The sequence below is a fragment of the Phalacrocorax carbo genome, chromosome 25 (genome assembly GCF_963921805.1).
Source record: "Phalacrocorax carbo chromosome 25, bPhaCar2.1, whole genome shotgun sequence".
Classification (NCBI taxonomy): domain Eukaryota; kingdom Metazoa; phylum Chordata; class Aves; order Suliformes; family Phalacrocoracidae; genus Phalacrocorax; species Phalacrocorax carbo.
In genome coordinates this window covers 4,651,321-4,675,504 of record NC_087537.1, presented here as the reverse complement: position 1 = coordinate 4,675,504, position 24,184 = coordinate 4,651,321, and the positions used below count along the sequence as shown (strand labels likewise).

Genomic DNA, 24,184 nt, shown 5'->3' with positions numbered 1-24,184 from the left:
CCGTGTACTTGCTGCCAGGGTTTATTAGGTCCTTGTCTGAGCTGAGAGAGCGAAGAAAGCATGAGGAGCTCTACGCAGAGCAGGCGGGGACACTCACTGACTCAAAACTGAGTGACGAGCCAGCACAGTTTCCTCCAGCCGGCCCCACTCACCGTGTCTGTCATACACCCAGACTCATGATTCATCTCCTGGACTGCTCAAAATCTCCGGCCACCCCAGAGCTGCTCTCCATCACTCACGGCGGGGCTGGTCCAAGCAGCCCCCCACGCTCAGGGCTTCGGAGGAGAAGATGGGAAATCTCTACGTGGCTGTTGGGATCCTTGTGCTCTGCGCTGCTGGCAGCTCGGGTAGGTTTACAGCCCCGGTGTGCTGTCACTTGCTTAAAGCCAGGTCATTTAGTGATTAAATTGCCTGTTATTTCCCAAAATCCCAGGACTTTCTGCATTCCCAGGGTCTGTGATTTCCCAGGAAAATCATTCGGAGGGGGAGCTGGCAGCCTGAAACCTCAGCGTGGTTCCCAAATAGAAAGCACTGCTCAAGCCGGTTGGGCTTCAGCTGGGTCAGGGCCAGGAGGGTTTCTCAAAGTTGTTATAGGGTCAAGACATGGTTTGGTGTGTTATTCTTGCACTGGGTGTGGCAAGTTTATATTCTCTACCTACGCTGTGTTTGGCTCTGGGTACTGATTTGTAATGGAAGGGCTGGGGTGTGACTTGGGCTCTGTCCTTAACAAACAGAAAATAGGCTGGGGAAGTTTGCAGGGCATGTAGTCGCTGTATCCATGTCATTTTAAGGGCATGGAGTGTATTTAAGTCAGTATTGCTGTCTTGTGTTGCTTTTTCTCCTGCTATTTTGGTGCTTTTCTTTAAAAACTCTGATTTCTGGCATCAGGTGATTTAAGGACAAATGTAGTTTGTATTTAAAAAAAAAATTCCAATGTCTGAAGCATGGAGAAGCAGCCTAGAGAAGCATTTTCTCCTCCCCAGGTGTGTTTCTGGGGCTCAAAGTAAATCCTGCAACTGCAAAATAGTGCAGTGTTTTCAGCTCCTGATTTATAAATCAGTCCCATTGTTTTTGAGGCCAAACTCGAGGGGGTTTGGGGCGACGTCGTCTGTCTAAAGAATTCCAGACTTTGGTGAATTCCCAGGAACGGCCTGAGGCTCTGATCTGCTGCCGGAGCGAGCTGTCATCAGTACAGGACATAGGGTAACCCCTGGAAGAGTTTGAGTTTATAGAGGTGCAGTTTGGGGCTGCGCACAGGTGATTTCTCTGGTCCTGTGTGTCGGTGCCTGTAATCACCAGAGCTCGCTCTAGGGCATGCCCTCTCCGGGAAGACGCTGGCAGACAGGGAGGGGTTGAAGGAAAAGGCGCAGTCCCAGGACGGCGTGGGCAGTTCATCCACAAAAGCCCAAATCCTTATCGCTGAGTCAAGCAGAAAGGCCAGAGAGGATGTACGTATGATTTGTGTCTTTATCAAGCTTTCTGAAATACTTTTCCAAGTTGTCTGTATGCGCATTCTCGCTCAAATTGGCAGAGCAGGAAAAACCAAAGTGCATGGCTGGCTCTCATGGTACGTAGAGGTTATTTGGAGTGCAGATTGGGGACTGAGTAATTTTCCCCATCTGATGCTCAGTCACAGACGTCTGGGGTATTTTGAGAGCATCATTTCACCTTGTTCAGGGGCACAGCGCTGCCCCAGGCGGGTGGTTCCCATGCTTCCCAAGTTTATCTCCCGTTTCCCTGTATTTCATGCACTATGATTTCTTTTTCTTTAAAGCCTGAGCCTTTAGGATAAGATTGTTATATGAGAATACTGCTTTCGTAGTAAAAAAATGCAGCTTTTGTACTTGGGTTTATTGGTTTTTATGGCTGGAAAAACAAGCCTCAAAAAAATGAAAAAAAAAAAAAGAAGTAAAAAGCACAGAATTTATTAGTTTAGGCTGTGCTGGGATCTTGTTAATCTGCTCACAGCATCCTGAGGCTGGGAAGCAGTGCTGGGCACTCAGGGCCACAACCTGAGGGGGCTCAAGCTGCAGCATCCTCCGCTCTCTCTGCCTGCGCTTTTGCTCCTAAATCACCCCACCGTCCCCCCTTCCCGCCTCCCTCCCGCAAAGCCCTCCCAAAACTGCACCCTGCGGCCGGCCACGGCCACGCAAGCAGTGCTGGAAATGCCAGAATAGAGACATTTCCCAGCAGTGGGGCGGGGGGGGGGTGAGGCTGCCTGCTTTCAGCAGGACAAGAGGCGTGTTTGCACAGTGATACCTGCCCTGTGTTAATCACTGCTGGTGCCTGGGACATTTCCACCCCTTCCCAGGGGGAAGCAGTGGCTCTGCTCCATCCAGTCCTGGGTTAAGCGTGGCCAGGAATGGCTCCATACGGTGCTGGGGGTTTGGGAAGGGTCCTCCATCCCCAGGCACATGTCTTGGTCATGGAGCAATGGAAACCACAGGGACCACAGGGCTGCGTGAGTCTGGGGCAGAGACCCCAGGCTGGGGCTTTGGGCAGCCCAAGGGGGCAGGTAGTGACCTGCAGGGACCGCCAGGCAAAGCCACCGCTGCCAGCAATGGCTTGGTGGCACGATGTGCCGGCAGACCCCAGGGCAGCCTCAGGCATGGCAGCATCCCGCCCGCAGGGACCCTCTGTGCTGCAGCCCCCTCTAACCCCATGTGCTGCTCCCCAGCCTTGGGGCTGCTGCCCTGCCGCGGCAGAAGAGCCTGGCTTGCGGCCCTTGACCCAAAATCAACGAGAAAATTGGGTTTGTATCTCCTGCATGGAGGGGGGACACAAGATCAAGGACCCCTGGGCTGTGGTATGGTGGCAGGAGGGGAGGAGAGGAAACCACCAGGGCCCAGAGGCTGTGCACAAGCAGGAGGAAATCTGTACCAAATGCTGGGGAGCAGATGAGCTCTCCAGCCCAATGCGACAGTCCTGGGGCTCATTAGCCCCAGAGCTCAGGTTTCGCAGCATGAGGAGGTGAAGTAGAGGCAGCCAGGGGCTCGGCTGGCAGGCAGAAGCTTGGAAATCCTCCACATCACGTTTCAGTGCAACTGGGTCTTGCTGGGACAGGGTTAACACTGCATGGGGGAAACTGAGGCAGGGAGCAGCTGGTGGACTTGGCTCAAGTCACAGGGGAAGCCTGTTTGAGATAGGATTTGGACCAGTGTGTGTCACATCCTGGATGCTGGTGTGAGCCCTGGGTCCTGTCCTCTGGCTGGGAGCATGGCTGGAGCACCCATGGGTGGCAGGGGCCCTTGTCAGCTCTCTACTTTCCCAGCAAGTTGGGTGCTGGGGCAGAGCCAGGTGACTAAACCATCCTACTTGCCACCTCTGAGAGAACAAACCCCACGCTGCCATTAAATAGGAGTCTGGGCCAGGGGCGTTGCTGGGGGTACTGGGTGCTATAACCCAGCCCCAGCCAGCGCTGCAGCCACCGCAGCCCTGAGCCAGCAGCTGGAGGTGGTGGCTACAGGGAGGGACGTGAGAGCGGAAAGCAATGAAACTCCTGGCACAGGGCCTGGCACCTCTACCCTTGACCCTGACCAAGGTGCCGTGGCGCTGGTCCAGGAATCAAACCATGGGCTCCCCAGGGACCTGCAGTTTCAGAAGCTGTTCCGGTGTTTGGGCATGTGGCCCCAGGGTTAGCAGCTCTGAGAGTTTAATCCAAGCACCTCGAGCTGCCAGGGCCGTCCCCATCCCCAAGGGCTGCCAGGGTAATGCCTCCCCTGCCGTCCCCGGAGGGCTGAGCCGCTGCCAGCCACGCTGGAACTGGCTCCCAGCTGCGCGGCAGAGCGCAAATCCAAGGCACGCGCCCCGCACTGGGCTGCAGCCGCCGGCGCTTGGCAAGGCAGGAGGGATTTCACATGGACGCAGCAGGAGCAGGCGTGAGAAGCAGGAGCCGGCACTGTTGGTGCCGCTGCTGCTTTCTGAGAGCCCTTTGCCTTGTCCTCGCTCAGCCCTGGCTCTCCGGACACATCCACCCCAGGAGGCAATACTGCTGTTAACACATTGCTAAGTAGCCTTGGTGCAGAAAGCACTGGAGATCAACCTGTCACTCTTTTGGGCAATGCTATATTTAAAGTCTTTCCCTTTCTCAGAGGCTGCAGCCGAGTATTTCAGTATATGTCGAGAGCTCTGGGAGCAGATGCAATCCCAAAACTGGTGCTGAGCCAAGCAGTTGGGTTTTAGCCTTTATTTTAGGCCCCCTGCAATGTAATTGTAACCCCTGGGACAAGCAAGGGGTGTGGGTGAGTGGCAGAGATCCGATGGGCCACTGGCCTTTGGGACGGCCACAGCGTGTCCAGCTCAGCCTGTGACACCACCCTCGTACAGGCACACACGTCCACGACACGCCGCACACGTGGCGCCTGTGCGCACGCACACCCCGTGCTCCCAGACTGCATGCCAGCAGACACAAGTGCACGATGCCATCGCTGTGGTTCTGCTCAAAGACCTGATAACATCATTTCACCATTTCCTTTTTCTGCTTCATGACGCATTTTCTGCGGCTACAGAAAATGCCGCTTCTTCTGCCTTTGGCTGCTGGGGAGAGCCCTGGGCAGGCACAGGGGGGCACACAGGGCAAAGAGGAGACCCCAGCACCCGCTGCTCCATGCTGGCATCCCCCAGGCTGCAGCGTTCCCCCAACCAAGCAGGCACGTGGCTGCGGTCTGCTCTGCCCGGGGAATCCTAAAGCTCTGCGGAGATGCTTGTGCCCCAGCAGGGCGGAGGAGCCAAGCGTGACGCCACTGCAGCCATGCCCCCAGCCGCTCACCGCATCAGCTGTTGGCAGTGGGAACCACAGAGCTGCGCGGTCCTGCCTCTGCCGGAGGAGCTCCTCCTGCCCCGGCAGGCACTGGCACTGCCCTGGGGCCCCTGCGGGCTTTTTGGGGCCCTTTAATCCCCCACACGGACCTCCTGGACTTCACTGGTGCCGGCGTGCATCTCCCAGAGTCCCCACTGCCACTGCCAGCAACAGAGCCCAACCTTTCCCCGGGGCATTGGCGCAAACCGCCGCCAGCACGTTTCTGGATTCACGCCCTTTCCCTCCCTTCCTTTCCCTGGGTTTGAACCCGAGCCAAGACCAGCCGCTGAGTTTAGCGTCCGCACAAGAAGGCACCGACCAGCCTGGGTTGGGGGCGGTGGGAAGAAGCGGCAGTTCCCTGGCTGCTGGCAGGGCTGCGGGTACCATGCTGCGCCCCTGGGAGTTCACCCCTTCGCCCTCCCTACTGCCCCAAAATGTCTGCAGGGAGCCACAGGGGGAGATGTGCCCCGCTGCCAGCGGTGGGGGCTTCACTCCAACACATGTGTGACATTGCAGGGATGGGGGGACCCTTCAAGGAGCTGGCAGTCGGGAAAAGATGCTCAGCCCTGGGCAGGATGAAGCCCAGCTGGTACTGGGCTGGGGAGGTGGTTATAAAAGGGGCAAGGAGGAAGCCCCTGAGATTTAGGGCTGGAAAGGGGGTTAGGGCAGAGCCCTGCTGGGATGGGGTTGTGCCTGCTCATGAAGTGTATGGTTGAGCACTGAGACTTCAGCACACGTCTGGATTTTGGGCTCTGTGGGTTGTAACTGCTGTTTTGCTGTTTCAGGGAGTAATATCTGCACCACCCGTGGAGTGAACTCCTGCAAGCAATGCCTGGCTGTGAGCCCCCTCTGCGCCTGGTGCTCTGCAGAGGTAAGAGCTGGAGGGAGGCTGAGTACAGCTGAAGCATGTCGCTGAGCAGGACAGGGGACGTGTAGGAAGGGATGAGCCTTTGGGATGTGGGATGGGTGCTGGTCCCTGTGTTACAGCCACAGGCTTGGTCTCCATCTGTTCCCACCACGTCTAAGCACATTCCCTGGCGGCATCTGGCTCTGACCACAGCTCGAGATGCACATCACGGGGCTCAGGCTGCCCGTTCCTGCCTTGCTCTGAAAATCTGCCCCTTATCTGGGTACGTCGGCGGTAGCTATATTGAGCTGGCTGGGAAATGCTGATGTTTCCACTGGCAACTCAGTTTGTCTCTCAAAAAATGTATGTTTGAAAACCTAGTTTACTTTTGGCTTGATTCTTGTAAATCCATTGCAAAGCTCTGGCTAAAGGAGTTTAATTGCTGGAAGGGCTGGAAAAGGAAGGGGGCCTGGTGTGAGGCAATAAAAATGCTGATTGGGTTTAGAAGCCATTTTTTTTTTTTTTTCATTAGAAAGGGGGGAGCAGGAAGATGAGGTGCCTCGTTTTGGTTACTGAGCTAAAGAGGATGTAAGAGCTGAGCTGTGGCTTTAAAATCACCCTGTCTGGGTGGGTGAGAGCCTGGAAGATCTGCTACGCTCCCCTCCAAAAATGTTGCCCTGGGGGTTAGTCCGTGGGGCGGTGAGAGGAGGGAGTTTCCCAAGGGATGGGAGAGCAGCCCCAGGGCAGAGACAAGGGGAGGTGAGGCTGGGATGGGGAGAGCTGATGAAACCTCCTTCAGGGCTCCCCAGCTGGGAGCAGTTCATCCTCTGGCAAGGCTTTTCTTGCTTTCTGTTTCTCCACCCCTGTGGCTGTGCCTGTGGTGCCCACCAGGACTGGGAAAAGACCTGGGGAAAAGCGATCCAAGCTGGAAAATGCTGTTGGACCGTGCCTGCATGGCCTGATGCTTTGGGGTCAGCGCCTATCTGGAGGGGATGCCTCAGCTTGCTGTGCCCTTCAGATACCACCAGGATCTCAGTGTGTGGTTTAAAGAAAGATGCTTGTGCCCTGTCTTATCTCCCGCAAGGAGTGGCTGACCTTTGCGGTGTGATAAGGGGCCTTGCTCCCCTCTCTGGAGAGGGAGCAGCTGGCTGGGCTAGCCTCCCTCCTTCCCAGCCACCTTCCTGGGCCGGGCTGGTGTCTTGACACTGCAGCGGGGGCTGTGATGGGGTTGGGTTTTTTTCCTCTGCATCAGCAAAGGTTTCCAAAAAAGGAAATATTTCCAGTGCTGCTCAGGGCTGTGCTCACAGACAGACGTGACAAGCAGCGAGGGAGCTGTCCTGCTGCCAGCAGCTGGCCCCCGGAGAGCCAGCCTGTGTAAACTGCTCAGCAACTCTGCCTCCAACATCTGGACCACATTCTCTTAATTTAGCAAATAAGGGTTTTTCTGTGGGTTTGTTTAATTTCCCTGGGGTGGGGGAGGTCTCTGACACTGCTCCCCACTTATTTTAAAGGGACAGTGCCCTCATTTGTGCTTCTTCTGCTCCCACTGCTGCCCTTTTGTACTGGTGCTGCCTTCCAAAGGAGCCAGGGGTTATCAGTTACTCCTGCTCCATCCTGGCTTTGGACAGCAGAAGAATTTCATTGTGGTTTCATGTGATCACTGACCCCACTGAGCACTGATGCAGAGGAGAATTGAATTTTATTTATTTTTCAGAGGCCTTGACCACTCTTACCAACAAAGAGACATGCCCATCCACTCAGTTTTCCTTTTGGAAAAAGTCAGCCAAGTCTTAACACTGAGACGTGGCTCTAAAATCACTTTGGAGATTATTGCAGCAGATCTTCCAGGGTCTCACTCACCCAAAGTGTCACCCGCTCTTGTTCCCTTGGAGGAAAGGTGGAGGCAAGGCTAGACCAGCGTTTGCTTTAGAGAAGCTGCTAGAAAGTTTTAGCTTAATCTGTGGAGGCATCTTGGGGCTCCTGAGGTCTCCTGCAGAGAAGCTGATGCTGTATGTGGTTGCCTGTGAGATGAAAAAGGAGATACCCCGAGGATGTGTGACTTTGCACAGCCTCCCTGCCCAGCAGCGAGGGAGCTCAGGGATGGAGCTGGCTCTGCCAGCACCCTGCCTGACCCTGCCCTCACAGGGTTTGGAGGCAGCAATCAGGGGAAAACATCATCAGGTTTCCCATCCTGGAGAGAGCTTGAGCAGATGCTGAGCTGAAACTTCCTTCCCTGCAGCAGGGCAGCAGTGGTCAAAGGGCAGGTGGAGCTGGGGAGCATAAGCCAAGGGGTGTGGATGGCTTGTGATAGAGGAGGTGGGAACACGTGCGCCACCAGCCCTGCCCTCCTCATCCCTGTGATGGGGAGTTGATGCTGTCAGGGCCACACTGATGGGAAAGTGGGGTTTGCAGGGTGCATCCCAGTGGATGAAGTCCCTGCGCTGCCAGTTTGTCACCAGCAAGCCTGGGCTGCCTCTGGGTCGCTCCTACCTGGGGCTGTGACCAAGTCGCTGTGTTTGCAAGTCTAGGGAGGCTGGGGGGAAAAAATAGACTAGAGGCTGGGGGATGTGAGGGCCTTGTAGCCAAATGTCCCACTGATGGCACAGTAAGTTTTTCCTTTGCATTCTGCAGTGATTTTGTTGCTGAGGAGGCTCCTGTGAGTCCTGAGTCCATCATGATGTTTAGGGCTCTAGCGAAAGGGGAAGGATGCAGCCCTGGGATTAAATAGCTTCTCCATAGAAATCTTGCATTAGGAGTGATGCTTGTAATCCCATAAGGTGCTAGATGTCCTCTGAGGGCCTGTGAGTCCCTCTGGATCTCCAGGTATCACCCAGTGCCCTGGTTAAAAACCCGTTTGCCCAGCCTGCTTTTCACCCACATATCTTTCCAGTGATTTCCCCACCTGGGACAGGAATGTACATGATGATTGATGGCATCTGGAATTAGCCAGGCACCTCTTCCCACAGTGGGGAGCTCTGGGGGGTGAGCCTGCGGGGTGGGTGGGTGCAAGGGAGCTAATTTAGAGCGATGACTTGTCTTGCTCATCCAACAGCACACTGTCCGGGCGGTGAGGGTGGGAGTGGGAGGCCACGGGGGAGGAACACGCCTGCTGATGTATTTTCTGGCTATTGCTTGGCCACTGCTTCCAGAGCGCTGTAGGTCAGCCAGGGCCTCCTCGCACCATTTGCACTTTTTCCACTTGTTTGCTTAAAATGCACAAATTTATTCCTGGGTTCAGCCAGCCTGAACTGGGGGAGCTGATAGCCTGGATGGGGAACCTCTCCAGTGCTGGGAGATCAGTGTTGGGGTCCAGCTTCCCAGGAGCAGGGAGAGGGCTGAAGCAGCTGTGCCGGGGCTTGTGCCACCCCGCTTTGCTGCAGAGAAAGGCTGTGCTGGTCTGCGTGGGACTTTGAATGTAGAAAGATTTGGGCTGTAGAAGGGAGAAACCCCCTGGAGGGGAGGGTGGTTGCTGCCTGGCCAGGAACACACGGCAGCAGATCCTGGCAGTGTTGCTTTGGGAAAGAAATTCTTCCCATATTTGTCTTCTTGAGAAACCGAAGCGACGGGAGCCCTTCTGAATGTGTTGTGATAAAGGCGAGGAGCCAGGAGCTTTCTAGGAAAGGAGGGACGGGACTGGAACCCCACCGTGACTCCACACTTTGAGCTTCCTCCCTTTGATGGGCACTTGATGGTTTCTCCTGCAGCCCCGTTGCTATTTTGCTCTTTCAGTCCTTTTTTGGTCCTCCTTTCCTCCGGCCGGCTCTATCCGGTAGGAAGCTGGAGAGCTGGAGATAAGCCCCGACTGTTCTCGGACAGGAACTGATTACTGCTTCATGCGATGGGCTCACCCGCATCAGGGCTGTTCCTTGCTTATGGTGGGATGTCTAAGGGCACATGTGGAGAAAATTGGAGGAAAAGGTGGCTCTCCTTTTGCCAAAGTCTAGAAAATAATAAAAAAAGTCCCAGACTCTGCCCCTCACCCTCAGCCTGCCACGGTCACATCCCACCTCACCCTCTTCTAGCCATCCTGTGTAGATGGGCTTTCTTTTTAGTTTTGCCAAAACCAAGACCAAACCTGAGGCTCCAGCTGCTAGCAGTCAGGAGCGGGTTTGGCAGGGCTAAATTATCCCTTGCTCCTTGGCAGGGGCTGCTGACCTCCCTCACAGAGCACAGCAGACCCAAACCAGCTGCTCTGAGCCCCAGTGGGACTTGCTGATCCTGGATCCCCTCTGGGTGCCACCTCCCTCGAGCAGTGACAGTGTGCCCCAAAAAGCTTCTTATCCTGGTCTTGCATTAGGTATGATAAAGCAGGGGCTCTCCAGGGGAAAAGGGGGCTCTACCTCTTCCTCCCAGCATTACCACAGGGGATCCCAGGGGAGCTGGCTCCTGACCATATCCCTCTCCCGCAGGTGTTGGCACAGTCAGCCCCTCGCTGTGACCTGCACGCCAACCTCCTGCAAAATGGCTGCGGGCACGACTACATCGAGTTCCCCACCAGCACTGTAACCATCCTGGAGGACCGGCCCCTCAGCGACAAGGGCTCGGGGAGCTCCACCACCACCCAGATGAGCCCCCAGAAAATACATCTGAACCTGCGGCCGGGTAAGAGTCCCCGAACTGCTGCGGGACGGGCAGATGCAGTGGGAATAACCCAAAGGGCTTGAGGAATGATTGAGCCATCACTCTGCCTCACTGGCCAAGGCTCTCTTGTGTCCATCGTGGGCAAGGCCAGGCTGGGGGCTGCACCAAACCCTCTGGGAACATCCCTGATGGGCAGCCGGGCTGCCTGCAAGCAGACTTCTGCTGGTCAGTCTCTTGGCTCAGTAGTGTGGTACCCCAAGAGGCAGGATGGGATGTGACTTCTACAATGCACAGGCTTATTTTATAAAGCCCTTTAGACCTTAGCCACTGCTGCTGTGCTCAGAATGCTTTGGTGGAAGTCAGCTTGTGTCTAACAAGCCGTAGAGCAGCTGGCAGGGTTGGATGCCAACAGGTCCCTGTAATTTCCCAGGCTCATTTCAGCCAGGCAGGCTGGAACCAATTAATTGTTACGGTCATTTGCCAGCATCAAGGAGTTGCAAGTGATACTAGGAAGGAGGCAAAACTAATAGGTGTCACTTGCCCAAGGTCACAAAAAGTTTGGGGAACATGGAGCAAGTGGTGCCGTCACCATGCTGTGCCCCACACACAGCCCACCCCTGGCCATCCACTCATGGATGACTTTTCCAGTCTCAGCAGGAACAATTTTGGTTCCTTGTGCTCATTAAAGCCTTGGGGCCAGATATTGGTGGCTGATAGCACATGGCAACCTGTGCACATCCCTGAGCCCGGCCAAGAGGAGTCCTGACCCATCTGAATGACAGCAGTCTGAAGTGTCCTCATGCAATGGGGACGCGTAGCTGCTAAGTGGCCCTTGCTCTATTTAGGTCTAAAGGTATTTGGAAGGAGGCAGGTAGGTGTGTTGCTCTGGAGAGGAACAGAGGCAGTGTGCGGTGCCATAAATCCCTGTTCCTTGGAAACAGCAGAAGACCCCAGCTTGATACCACCTCTGCCCAACCAAGAAGGCTTGGCACGAGTCATCTGCCTTGACTCATGAATCAAGACCAAATGCTGAAGGGTGTAAGTAGGACAGGTCACAGCCCATGTCCCACAAGCTCAGAGTCCTCATGGTTTTAGCTCAACAGGGAGAAACAGATGCTCTCTGTGTACAAAGTTGGGCCCCCTGACTACGTGGTGGTGCTCCAGCAATGCCCCTGGCGTGGGGATGGAGCTCTTTGGGCTCTTATAGATTTTGAAACTTTCTCCATCCTGAAAGTCAGAATGTGACATGCAGATTTAGAAGGAAACATGAAAACAGTAACAGTTTGAGCTCAATTAAAGCTTTTTTCCTCAACAGCTGAGGTGTTCTGAGAAGGCTGCAGCTGTCCCCTATTTTACATTTCAAAGAACAGCAAGAAAGAACCTCTGTCTCTTTTAAAAGGCAGAAAGAAAAGGTCAATCCGAAGATTTTTCAGCACTTTTTTTTTTTAAAGTGCAAAAGTCATCAAAACTGGCCTGCTCCCCAGAAGGTTCTGTGTAAGGAGGTTTCTGTTTCATTGGAAAATGTTTCACTAAAAACTTCCCAGAAGGGGCTGGGAGGAGCCAAGAGGAGAGGGAACAAGCGAGGACGAGGGAGGTGCCAGGAGATGCTCAAAGTCCTTGGGAGCTCAAAGAAGTCCAAAGCAGCCACGCAGCCCCCTGGTAAACCCTTTAAGACCTGCTGCCCACATGCTGGGTGTTTCACTCCATCCAGCGTGTGTTGATCATGCTGTTCATGCAGGACAGCCTGGGGGGTCAGCTCTGAGCAGGAGGGTCTGCACACCTCCTGGTAATGAGAGGTCTGGAGAACAGTCATAAGCCACATTTGCTGTCTCCAAGAGGTACACAGCATATCTCCTGTGCATGCACCCTCCCCTAAGGGCTTTGCCCCTTTGCATCTGTTTAACTGTGATGCTCTCCTCCCAGCAGCTTTAAACCATCTCCTTGGGTCCTTGCTGACCCCGTAGGTTGACTTTCTCCCTAGTCCCGTGATGAGCCGCCTTTGTTCCTCCCAGGAGAGGATCTCTCACTCTGCTCTGTCACATTACAGATGACTCCCAGGTCTTTCGCGTCCAAGTGCGTCAAGTGGAAGACTACCCCGTGGATATTTACTACCTGATGGACCTGTCCAACTCCATGAAGGATGATCTGAGGAACATCCAGAACCTGGGCACCAAGCTGGCCAGTGAGATGCGCAAGCTCACCAGCAACCTACGCATTGGCTTTGGGGCCTTTGTGGACAAGCCCATTTCCCCCTACATGTATATCTCTCCTCCACAAGCCATCGCAAACCCTTGCTATGAGTAAGTCGCAGGCTGAGGCTGTTTTGGCTGTAAAGGCTAGAAATTAGTGGGACATCACTGAAATATGGCTGGAAAACCATGGCAATGGATTTCAGCAGGGAGTTGTGTTCCTGATTTGGGGCAGGAATTTGCTGCACTGCATGTTCTCCTGGCACAGGGAAGAGGAGCAGGTCTAAACTTTGAAGTATCATTGTTGCTGAAAAACTCTTAAGGAAACAAATAATTTTCCACCATTCTTTAGGAGACATGTTGAGGCTCAGAAAAAGTGACTCCTAAAAATCCCAGCAGGACAGAGGCTGGGAGCTGACCTGAGCTTAGCATTACTAGAACATGTGATTGATTTTTTTTTTTAAAAAAAAAGGTCCTTTACCAGCCTCCAGCTGTGTCCTTGGGCTCTCGGGGTGATTGGGTCCCTCCAGCACAGCCCAGACAGGACCAAGAGGTGTGGGATGGCTGCAGGGCAGGATGGGAGCTGGAAGAGCCCTGAGACCCTCATGCCCTGACTGCTTTTCTTCTGCAGGATCGGGGAAACCTGCCTTCCCATGTTTGGCTACAAACATGTCCTCTCGCTCACGGACGAGGTGACCCGTTTCAACGAGGAGGTGCAGAAGCAGAGTGTCTCACGGAACCGTGATGCACCTGAGGGCGGCTTCGATGCCATCATCCAGGCCACCGTGTGCGACGTAAGGGGCAAGAAGGCTTGGCTAGGGCCAGGAGAGGGTTGCTAGGCTGGGCCTGGTGGGCTGGCAGGGACCACCCGACCCCACCAGGACAAAGCCATAAGTTCTGTGGAGCTGCTGCAGGGCTGAGACCTGGACAGGGTGAATGTTCAACAAGGATATTTCTAGGCCAGTGGCCTTGTGTGGTCCCAGGAGGAGAGGGGAGCAGAGCAGGTGCTTGGGGAGTGATGATGATCCCATGTCAGTCCTGCAGTAACCAGCCCAGAAGGGTCTCCTGTGCCTGCTCCTTGATTTTGCTGGAGGTTGGAGAGGGTTACATCCTTCAGTCATTAACTACCTTGATTAACACACTAGCAAATTAAAACCTGTCTTTCACCGGCACAAGAAGCCCATGCCCACCTGCCAGGCTCTGCAGCTCACACACCCCCCACAGCACTTCCCTGGGAGAGCAATGGCCTTCGGTTCCCTCTGCAGTGGCAGGTCGGTCTCTACGGCCATGCCACGACCCGGGGTGGCAGCGAAGGCAGCGACAGGGTTCTGGCATGTAGGGCTGCCCTCAACACATGCTGCAGCACGACTGGGAGCTGCCTTTCACTGCAGGAGAAAATTGGCTGGAGGAACGATGCTTCCCACCTGCTCGTCTTCACCACGGACGCCAAGACCCACATCGCGCTGGACGGCAGGCTGGCTGGCATCGTGCAGCCCAATGACGCCCAGTGCCACATTGACAAGAATAATTTGTACTCAGCCTCTACCACGCTGGTAAGCCCTGACCCATGCGTGGGGTTGGGGAGCCTGGAGCTCCTGTTGAGGGTCCCCATGGGATGGGAAAGGTGGTCCAGCCCTGGCTGGAGAACACAATGGGGACCAGGGTGGCTGGGGTCCATGTTCCCGGGGTATAGCCTCTCCTCTTCCCCAGGACTATCCCTCCCTGGGCCTGATGACTGAGAAACTCTCACAGAAGAACATCAACTTGATCTTTGCTGTGACAGATACAGTCGTGGGCCTCTACCAGGTAACAGTTGTTGTGCAACGCCACCTTCATCGGGGGCTGGTGGGCCCTGAGGAGCACCCTTTACAGCTGGCCACGGGTGGCCAGACACAACCCAGTGGCCTCCTGTCCTATCAAAGCCCCTCAGGAAGCTCCCATGTGCCCACGCATGGTTTGGCCCAGCCATGGCACATCTACCTGTTGCAAGCAGACCATGTTTATGATATTTCTCCAGAACTACAGTGAGCTAATCCCGGGCACAACTGTGGGCACCTTGTCCAGAGACTCCAGCAATGTCCTGCAGCTCATAGTGGACTCCTACGGGGTGAGTGTGCAGTGCGATGGCCCCGCAACAGCTCTGTCCCTCCCAAAACAGCCACTGCTTCACACTGTAAGCAGCTCACACAGATTTGGCAGCTCCCCCAGCTCCAAGCATCCTCCCTGGGCCAGTTGTGAACATCTGCCTCCACCCACACATCTCCTGGGGAAAGGAGATCACTGTGTTTTGCTGCCAGCCCCTTCCCATCCTCAGGCATTTCCCTGTGGGGAACGTCATAGTGGAGTCCTGAGAAAGATTTGGGGCACTTGGCTCCTTTCCCATGCGCGTGGGAGCATCGCTGCGGTGCTCGGCAGACCCTTCCCTGGGACTGAGCCCTGCCCAGCCTGTGCTGTCTTCTTCATCGCTTCTCTCTCCTCCCCCAGAAAATCCGCTCCAAGGTGGAGCTGGAGGTACGAGACCTCCCTGAAGAGCTGTCCCTGGCCTTCAATGCCACCTGCGTCAATGATGAGGTCATCCCTGGGCTCAAGTCTTGCGTGGGGCTCAAGATTGGGGACACGGTGAGGATCCTGCTCATGGGCCTGGTTTTTCTCCCCCTTTATGTAGCAGTGCTGCCAGCTTGTCTGAAGCTCTCCACCAGCACCGCCTGCTTGCCCCACCACCTCCTGGGTGACACAGACCCTTGCAGGGCACCCTGTAAGCTCTTTGCAGTGGAGAGAGGGGTCCAGCTGGGTGGGTGCAAGGAGGAAAATGCTTTTCTGAGTCTGCTGGATGCAGACTTTGTGGTCGTCTGGCTCAGCCTGGGCTGCTGGCCATAGTGCATGGATCTTTGGACTGATCTAGCCTGGTTACTGTGGCAGACAGGTGCCCTGACCCAAACCATGCTGGGACACCTTTGAAAAGCCCAGAGACACCTGATAGGTTCTGTTTCTGGGCTGCTTGAGCTTGGGCATGGATGAGGAGCTGAACCCAGCCTGGAGCAGGTACCCCGGTGGCAGGGTAGTGACATTCAGATGCATCCCTCTGCCCTCCAGGTGAGCTTCAGCATCGAGGCCAAGGTACGGGGGTGCCCACAGGAGCGGCAGAAATCCTTCACCATCAAACCTGTGGGCTTCAAGGACAGCCTGACGGTGCTGGTGAACTTCGACTGCGACTGCTCCTGCGAGAGCCAAGCCGAGGCCAACAGCTCGTCCTGCAGCCAAGGCAATGGCACGCTGGAGTGCGGCGTGTGCCGCTGCTACCCCGGGCGCCTGGGCTCGCACTGCGAGTGCTCGGAGGAGGAGTACAACCCCTCGCAGCAGGACAACTGCAGCCCCCAGCCGGGCCAGCCCCTCTGCAGCCAGCGCGGCGAGTGCATCTGCGGGCAGTGCGTGTGCCACAGCAGCGACTTCGGGAAGGTGACGGGCAAGTACTGTGAATGCGACGACTTCTCCTGCGTCCGCTTCAAGGGCCAGATGTGCTCAGGTGAGTGCTGGGCTTGGAGGGGAAGCAGCTCAGGGTGCTGTTGCAGGGTGATGGGCTCTGAGGGTTAAAAGCAGACCTCAGTCCCTGCTTCGACTCAGGAGTCTCACTTGGGGTGGCTGGTGAGCACCCAGGGAAGCGGGTCTGGGGTGCGCAGGGCAGGGACCGGCCAGACCCTGCTTGAATCGCAGCCCCTGATGTATCGGAGGTATTGCTCTGCAGGAGGGAACCCCAGAGTGGAGGGAAAGGGGTGGGGAGAGGCAATGTTTACCTCCACCCAGCTCTTCAGGACTCCCTGGTGGCCTTACAGCATCACCCATCCAAAATATTAATCTCTTTCATGCGCTACCAGACTTGCCTGCTCCAGCCCCAGCTGCTGCTGCTGCTCTCAGTAGTGGGGAGGGAGGACCAAGTCCTTGGGTCCTCCCATGCCAGGGGCCAGGGAAGGATCCCCTCACTCTAAAACACCCATCCCAAGCCCCAAGAGTGGTTTCACATGTCCTGATGTGTCAGGGCCTCTTCCCCACCGGGTTCCCCTGTCCAAGGCTTCTCCCACCCATGTCTCCAGTAAGCACTGGAAGTCTGAGCGAACCCCACCACTCTGCCCCATCTCCTAGTTTTTCAGGGGATGTGAGAGGGGTGGCAGCACCTGGGACTGGGGTATGAAGCTGGGGCACATCCCATCCAGGAGCAGAGCACCCCAAAAGTGATTCAAGGAGAGAAGGAGAGGGGTAGCCACCCCCTTTCCTATCCCCAGCCGCCTCCTGTGATCCCAGGTGAGGTGGCCGCTAAAACAGTGCCAAAAAAGCCACCACTTTCCTGCTGCAAGCTCAAAAATCCCCAGGAAACTATCAGTGGGCAAAGCTGATCCCGCTCTGCTGGAGCCCAGCCTGGGTGAGATGAAGCCTAATGGCCAGATGACACTCAGTTCCTGTTCCCCGCTATCCCCAAACTGAGGTTCTTGGGCCTCACCTGCCCCCCAGCCCAACTTCACGGCTCCCGGCTCCCTCTGTGCTGCTGGGAATAATCTTTTATATTAACAGCCTGCTGATAACAGGCTGGGGTTTTTCCCCACCCTGAACAGTCAGTGCCCTCGGGGAGCCAGGCGCCTGTCCCTGCTCCCACTGCCTGTTTGCACAACGGCTGCCTGACCCGGCAATCCAGCAGGCGAAGGGCAATGGTGATGCACTGCCCCCAGCCTGGGCAAGTTGTTAATTAACCAGATCTGTCTGACCCTGTTGGCATCGATCCCAGCCCATTGAGCCACTTCTCTCCAGTCCTCCCGTCTGTTTCCATGCCTTGTCACCCAGTGTGGCACTATCTTCCTGTGACTCAGTCCTAGTTCCTCATTACTAGGGTTACACATTTATTTCTCATGCTGGTGCCCTGAGGCCGTGACGGGACAGTGCCCAGCCGATCCCCCGCCGGGAGCAACATTCCCGATGTGCCCCGGTGCACTCAGGGCTTGGGACGGGTCGGCGCGTGCCGGCTCCACAGCATTTCCACTGCTCACCATGACTGTCTCTGAGCTGAAATCAGACCGCAATCCAAATAGCTCCAGGCTTTGGCAGGATTTGAGCACGTCTGTCTGTCTGATTAAACCCGTATTGGTGAGCATGTGGAGCTTGTTGGGCTTTTCCCAGCAGTCGGCTTCCCCTGACTGGTCTGGGGCTGGGAAACAAGTGGGATTTGGGGGGTTTGACCGGATGTCGTGACTCAATCTGAAATTAAAAGCCAAAGCCAAAGCTTGACTAGCTCAGAGATGGATCTGAGCATCTCCAGCTGCTGCTGCCAACCTGCCCGAGCTGGGGCAGCTCATCCCGAAATGTGGCGGTGGTTTCTTCTTTGGGTGGAATAAGAGGAGTGTTGGGGACACAGCAAAGGTTGAAGTTTGAGCTGCCGTGTGTCCCACCCCAAGGATGGCGGAAAAGGGTTGTCCTGGGTGGCTGGTCTGCCTTGCTATGCCCCACGGAGGTGGAGCTGCTGCTCTGGGTACATGAGCACCCCATATGGGTGATTGCTAACAAGATCTATGGGGACGCTTGAGGGTCCTGATGCCCTCTGGGTTGTCCCCAGGCCACGGGCAGTGCAGCTGTGGGGACTGTCTGTGCGACTCAGACTGGACCGGTGACTACTGCAACTGCACCACCCGCACCGACACGTGCATGTCCAGCAACGGGCTGGTGTGCAGCGGCCATGGCTCCTGCGTCTGCGGCAAGTGCGACTGCACCCAGCCCGGCTCCTACGGCGACACCTGCGAGAAGTGTCCCACGTGCCCGGACGCCTGCACCATCAAAAAGTGAGAGAGGGCAGAGAGGTGGGATGGGCCGTACCCTATCAGGGAGCCGGCAGTGGTGCTGGCAGCTCTCACTGGCTGCAAACCAGCTGGGTTGGGATTGCAGTGATTCCCACAGCCTGAGACCAAAAAGTGTGACGGTTTCTCTGGGGAGAGCATGGAGGAGCTCACAGTACCTCCCTCCTCTTCCTCAGGGAGTGCGTGGAGTGCAAGAAGTTTGAGCGGGGAGCGCTGCTGAAGCAGCAGTCCTGCAGCCGCATGTGCCGCGATGAGATCGAGACGGTGCAGGAACTGAGTAAGAGAGGAGACCCGAACCCCTGCCCCAAAGCGTGCAATGGGGGGCGCTGCATATGCTGGGCACTCTCCCTCTGCGTGTGCATCCCCCAGCGTGGGGGGCTCTGAGACTCTCTCTCTGACAGGTGACAGGGGCAAGGATGCCGTGAACTGCACCTACAAGGACGAGGACGACTGCGTGGTGCGGTTCCAGTACTACGAGGACTCCAGCGGCAAGTCCATCCTCTACGTTATCGAGGAGCCAGGTAAGACCCGGCTGCTGCAGTCAGGCTGTGGAGGTGCAGAGCATGCTGTGCTGGGTTTCTGTGCTAAATGGGTGGATTTCAAGTCCTCTGTGTACCTCCCGCCCCAGGCAGGCTCCGTGGTTGGGGGCTGAGGGGGGTTAAAGAGCTGCTTTGTTCCCTGCTCTGTGCCACCGGGGCCATGATTTCCTGCCTCTGTCTCACGTTTCCCCACCGTGTTGCTCTGTTATTTCACCCTCTCATGGAGGCCAAGGGTGGGGGGCTCAACCCTCCCACTGTTCTGACGGCATGGGTGTGATTTTTCTTAAGAAGCAAGCAGATAAGAGCTGGCTCCCATTAGCCAGGCATGAGCAATGCTGTGGCTGCGCCTCAGGGCTGGGATATGGCAGCACCCTGCCACGCAGAGCAGCCCCAGCGTTTCCAGAGACCTTGGGGTCTGATTCCCAGCTAAGTCAGGGGCTGCGTGGCTGCAGATCTTTCAAAAGCAGGGCAATGAAAGCAGCTGCCAGCTCTCATTACAGCTGCACGCCATTGCTAGGGCCGCAGCCAACCCTCCCTGGCCCCTGCACCCGGAGGGGAGAGGCAGGCAAGGGCTGGGGGGGCCGCGCAGCCCCGGCAGTGTGTGGGGAGCAGCGTGGCTCCTGGGGTTCACGCTGGAACTTGCCATCCCCGCTTGCCGGTACGGTGTTGACATGCAGCCGGAGGGTGGGGGTGGGGTGGGGCGTCAGGCGGGCTGGTAGTTTGGGGATGAACTTCCATCAGCCCAAGGACTTGGTCTCCCATGTCATCCCCCACCATGGGTGGGACCTGAGACACCCCTGACCCAGACTGCTCCAGACTTGCATGCAGACCCCCACCCTATAGACAGGAGCACCTATAGACGTGCACCGCATGGATGGGATCCTCCTTTTTAGAACCTGCTATGCTCAAGGGTGGAGGCTCCTGGTTCCTAACAGCGGAGGATGATGCCCTCCTGAGACCAGAGGAGCTCCATGTACCCATGGCCAGGCAGCCCCAGAGCTGCTTTTAATTGCCCCGGGGGTGCTGAGCCCCCCTAACTCTGCCCTCTTCCCTCTGCCAGACTGCCCAAAAGGGCCAGACGTCCTGGTGGTCCTGCTCTCTGTGATGGGTGCCATCCTGCTCATCGGCCTCGCTGCCCTGCTCATCTGGAAGCTCCTCATCACCATCCACGACCGCCGGGAGTTTGCCCGCTTCGAGGAGGAGAAGGCCAGGGCCAAGTGGGACACGGTGAGGGCCAGCGGGTCAGGTGTGGAGTCCTGCTTGTGCAGGGCAGGAGTTGCTGAATCCCACAGCCCCTGGGCTGACTGGATCCAGATCCCAGTGCTCCCAGCACGAGAGCCCAGTTGCTGTCTGTGGACCCAGGACATGGTCCTTAGGGACCAGCTTGCCCCAGGCCCCTCTGAAGCATGGCACAGTGTCACAGGCAGGACTTGGGGTGGCACTGCCAGCATGGACACCCCTTCCCTGAGCCTGCTGCAGTCCCAGGGGCTGTGGACAGGCAACAGCAGATGTCCCAGATGATTTTCCCACCTCCAGCATATCCCAAGCACTTGTCACCAGTGTGACCCTCTTACTCACTGCCCACACCAGTGTTTCCATCCCGTGAGCAAGGCGGAAGGTCCCTCCTGCCACGGGATGCTGGAAGGGCTGAGGCACCTGGAGCACGAGGGGGGGTCAGGGATGGCACTGGCACCTCTCCCTCACCTCTTCTCCACCTCCCCAGAGCGGGAGGATGGAGTGGCTCTTTCAGGAGGCCTCTCTGCTCTTGAGCTCCCGCTGCCTTTCCTCTCCTCCATGGCAGCTTTTCCTGCTCTCCTCCATGAAACCTCACTGGGAGCCATTAAACTGCCCAGCCAAAGCCTTGAGTAGAGACATGGATCCACCACTCAATGCTGAAACGGTGCCTCAGTTTCCCCAGCTGTAAAGCAGAGCAAATACTCATGCCAAGCATAAAGTGATGATGCTCTTTTTCCTCCTTCCAGGGCAACAACCCTTTATACAAAGAGGCTACTTCTACCTTCACCAACATCACATACCGTGGGAACATGTAAGGATGCCACATCCAGCGCTGGCTGTGGGATCAGCCAAGGATCCATAGGATCTTCTGAAGTCCGGTTTACAGAAGAGCTTGTGTGTGTCTGCGTGTGTGAGTGTGTCTGTGTGTAATTTAACAATCCCTTGACTGCCTCCGAGGCCCTGTTGCCCGTCACCCCACTGTCACTGCAGGGATGTGCTTTCTACAGCAAACCTCTCATCCTTACCTCGGCGGGTCGCCTCGCAGGAGCTGGCGGCCCCTCCATACACTGAACGCAGAGAAATGGGACTTTCTCTGCCTGGCAAGTCTGTGAACTGTTAGGTGCTCATCAGGCCAAGAGGATTTTGGGAGCGGCTGCTCGAACTAAAGGCTGAGCTGTGCTCTCCTCCATGGCCCGTACTCGTGAAGCTCTGCCTGCTCGGAGCGTCCCCTCGTGCACTGGACAGATGCAGTTCCCCTGGGTACAGGAGCAGTCTCCGGGGGGAGACTGCCCGCAGGCAGGAGCCATTGCATAGCTTTGTGGGTTGAGGACACCACTTGAGCAACCCAGCAGCCCCGTACTTCTTCCAGCCACATGTTTCTGGCGCTGCTGTGGCCTGGGACGGTATCACAGGGCCCTTCCTCATCTCCATCATGTGCACTCAGTTTGCACCACTGACCAACTCTATGTAGCATCAGCTGTGCTGGTCCCAGCCACAGCCCAGCTCAGCTGCTCCCTATGTCCCCCTCCACTGTCTCCGTGCCCCAAAGCACATGGATGTGCAGGCAGCAGCCTGGGGTGTGTTATGAAAATGTCTTCACTGAGGGAGTGGTCAGGCATTGGAAGAGGCTGCCCAGAGAGGTGGTGGAGTCACCATCCCTGGGGCTATTTAAAAGACATGTAGACGTGGCACTTCAGGACATGGTATAGGAGACATGGTACTGTTGGGTTGATGGTTGGACTTCAGGAGCCTGGAGGTCTTTTCCAACCTTAATGATTCTATGATGCCCATTATCCTTTGAGCCTGGCCACCTCTCTCCCTTTCCTATGCTTTTTGGACTGCGTAACTGCACCACGCTTGGTTTTCTGTGTAGTTCAGGGTTCCAGAAGAGCAGGCGTGGTTCGGGCTACATCCTGCTGCCTGAGGCTGTCTATCACCTGTGAGAAAACAAAAAAAATGTCCTGGTGGCAGAGTTGGGCTGTAACAGCGCTGCTGCCTGGTCCATGCCCCAGCCAGAGCCTGGTGCCTCTGTTCCCCTCGATTGCACCAAAAAGCAACAGTGACCGTGTGCTCTGTGTGGAGCTGCCCCCCAAGGCCCCAGCAGCATGCTGGCCCAGCTGGTGGCAGTTGTGTGCCCCCTGTTCCCTGGCTGGCCTGTCCCCAGCAGTGTGGGAGCAGGGGTTGGCTGCAGGCAGCAGTCGCTGATGCTGGGGTGGGAGCTGGGGCTGAGCCCTGGAGCGGCGGGTGGATGGGCAGCACCCAAGCAGCAGTGATTCATGCCACAGAAATAAAAACAAATAAAATTTTAAAAACCTCAAACTACTAATGGTGTCTGTGTCCATACCAGTGGTCTGTGCCCAGGCCTCCTGCCCCATAGGCAGCCCCCAGCACCCCCGCATGACTCAGGGAGCTGGGATGGATTGAGGAGCGGAGGACCCAGTGCAAGCAGGGCTGTGGGGTCCCCCCCATGGTAGGGTCTCTGCTGTGTTACTGGTGCCCTCCTGGGGGTAGGTAACACATTTGGGCACACAGGGCAGGTCAGAGCTTGCTGCAGACTGTGGTACTCCTAGCAGCCTCCTCGCTTCATTGCAAGTGGGGTGAGTGCCAGCCCCCATCCTGCTCCACAGGTCCCTGTGAGCCCCTCAGTGTGCTGGAGAAGCCCCCAGAGGAGGGGAGCTGGGCTAGGACCGCTGCAAGACCGTCCCAGGGACAGCTGGAGCCTGGGCTGGGGGGGAAGGTGCTAAACCTGGGAGCAGAGTCCTGCCTGTGCCCCCAGCCCCCAGCCCGTGCCTTGGCAGCGCATCGCACAGGGCTGCGGGGACACCCAGTGGCCGCCCTTCAAAGCAGCATTTTGGGACCACAGGAGGTGCCGTAAAAACTGTTTGCCTGGCTCTCCAACCCCCCCTGCGCTCCCTGGGCCACGGGGTGCGCAGGCACCTGGGGCAGCGCTCATTGCCCCCAGCTGCATGGGGCAGGGGCTCAGGGTGGGTGTTATCAGCACCCAAGAGGGCTCTGGGGGTGGGCTCAGCTGGGTTTGGCTGCAGGAGGAGCGTTTCAGCTGCAGGGCTGGTCATGGGGAAGGCAAAGAGGTGCCGTAGGCAGAGCCTGGCTGTAACGCGGCGGAGGATGACACCCCCCAAGGCTGGCTGGGGAGGGTTTGAGGTGCAGGGGTTTTGGGTGAGCCCTCGGCTTGCCCTGAAGCAGCGCTCGGTTTGGGCACCCGCTCAGAGATGCTGGGGAACTCGAGGCGCCATAGGGGTGCGGTGCCAGCCCAGGGTTCAGGTCATCCAGCCGGGGAACCTGCCCCGCTCTCCCTGCTGAGCCCGGCCAGCAAGGGCCCTTCCCACGGGATGCATCCAGCCTGCACAGGAGCTGATCCTGCTCAGGGCTACAGGCATGGTGCGGGGCCCAGCAAGCAGCAGCCAGAGGGATGGAGGCACAGTTGTGCTCAGGCCCTGGATGTTGTCCCCACCCCTGTGCCGCCCCGTGCCTTGGAGACCCTGTTGGACCCTGTCCCAGCTCAATGCTTGCTGGTGGCAGGGAGCTGAGCCCAGGAATGCCACCAGTGTCACCAGGCACCCTGTGACCTGGTCAGAGAGGTGACCGCAGGCAGCGAGCTTGGGGACTGCCCTGCACCACCTGGGGGCACCCAAGGCCACAGGGGCACTTGCCCAGAAGGTGAACCAACAACAGGGTTCCTGGAGTGGGGCAGGAGGATGTGGGGTGCTGCAGGGGGACCCTGCTCTGCAGTACCCCCTTGCTAGGCAGCCCCCGGCACTGAAGTCACCTCCTGCCCTGCCACAGACATAGAGCCCCAGGTCACATCCTTCCCAGCTGTGCCCTCAGCTGTGGCCCCCAGTGTCAGCGGGGCCCCGCGGGTGCCCCTATCCACAGCAGGGCCCGGATGAGGAGGGGATGGAGCCCTGCAAGCCACTGAAAACCCATGGCCCTGCAGCCACCAAGGCTCAGCAGCAGCCACCACACTGTGGCTCAGCAGAGAGTCAGGACACATCTGCCTGCTCCCGAGCCCCACAGGCCCCCAGGAGGGTGTGCTCATCCAGCAGGATCGCCATGTCTGGTAAGAAATCCACATCCAGCAGGACCACCAAGTAAGTAAGGGGAGGCCTCCTTTGATGGGGGGAACCCACATTTGCCCAGGT

General features: G+C 57.0%; 1 protein-coding gene across 1 annotated transcript; it reads left to right on the top strand.

Moving 5' to 3' along the window:
- ITGB3 (integrin subunit beta 3) lies at positions 1-22,336 on the top strand. The gene is made up of 15 exons (XM_064473059.1): positions 1-347; positions 5,584-5,669; positions 10,055-10,247; positions 12,274-12,526; positions 13,047-13,209; positions 13,807-13,968; positions 14,126-14,221; positions 14,433-14,522; positions 14,900-15,034; positions 15,509-15,938; positions 18,012-18,234; positions 18,426-18,526; positions 18,651-18,770; positions 19,849-20,015; positions 20,771-22,336. The coding sequence occupies exons 1-15, from the start codon at positions 290-292 to the stop codon at positions 20,837-20,839; spliced, it is 2,346 nt and encodes a 781-aa protein (XP_064329129.1). The 5' UTR covers positions 1-289; the 3' UTR covers positions 20,840-22,336.
- Positions 22,337-24,184: the final 1,848 nt, after the last annotated feature.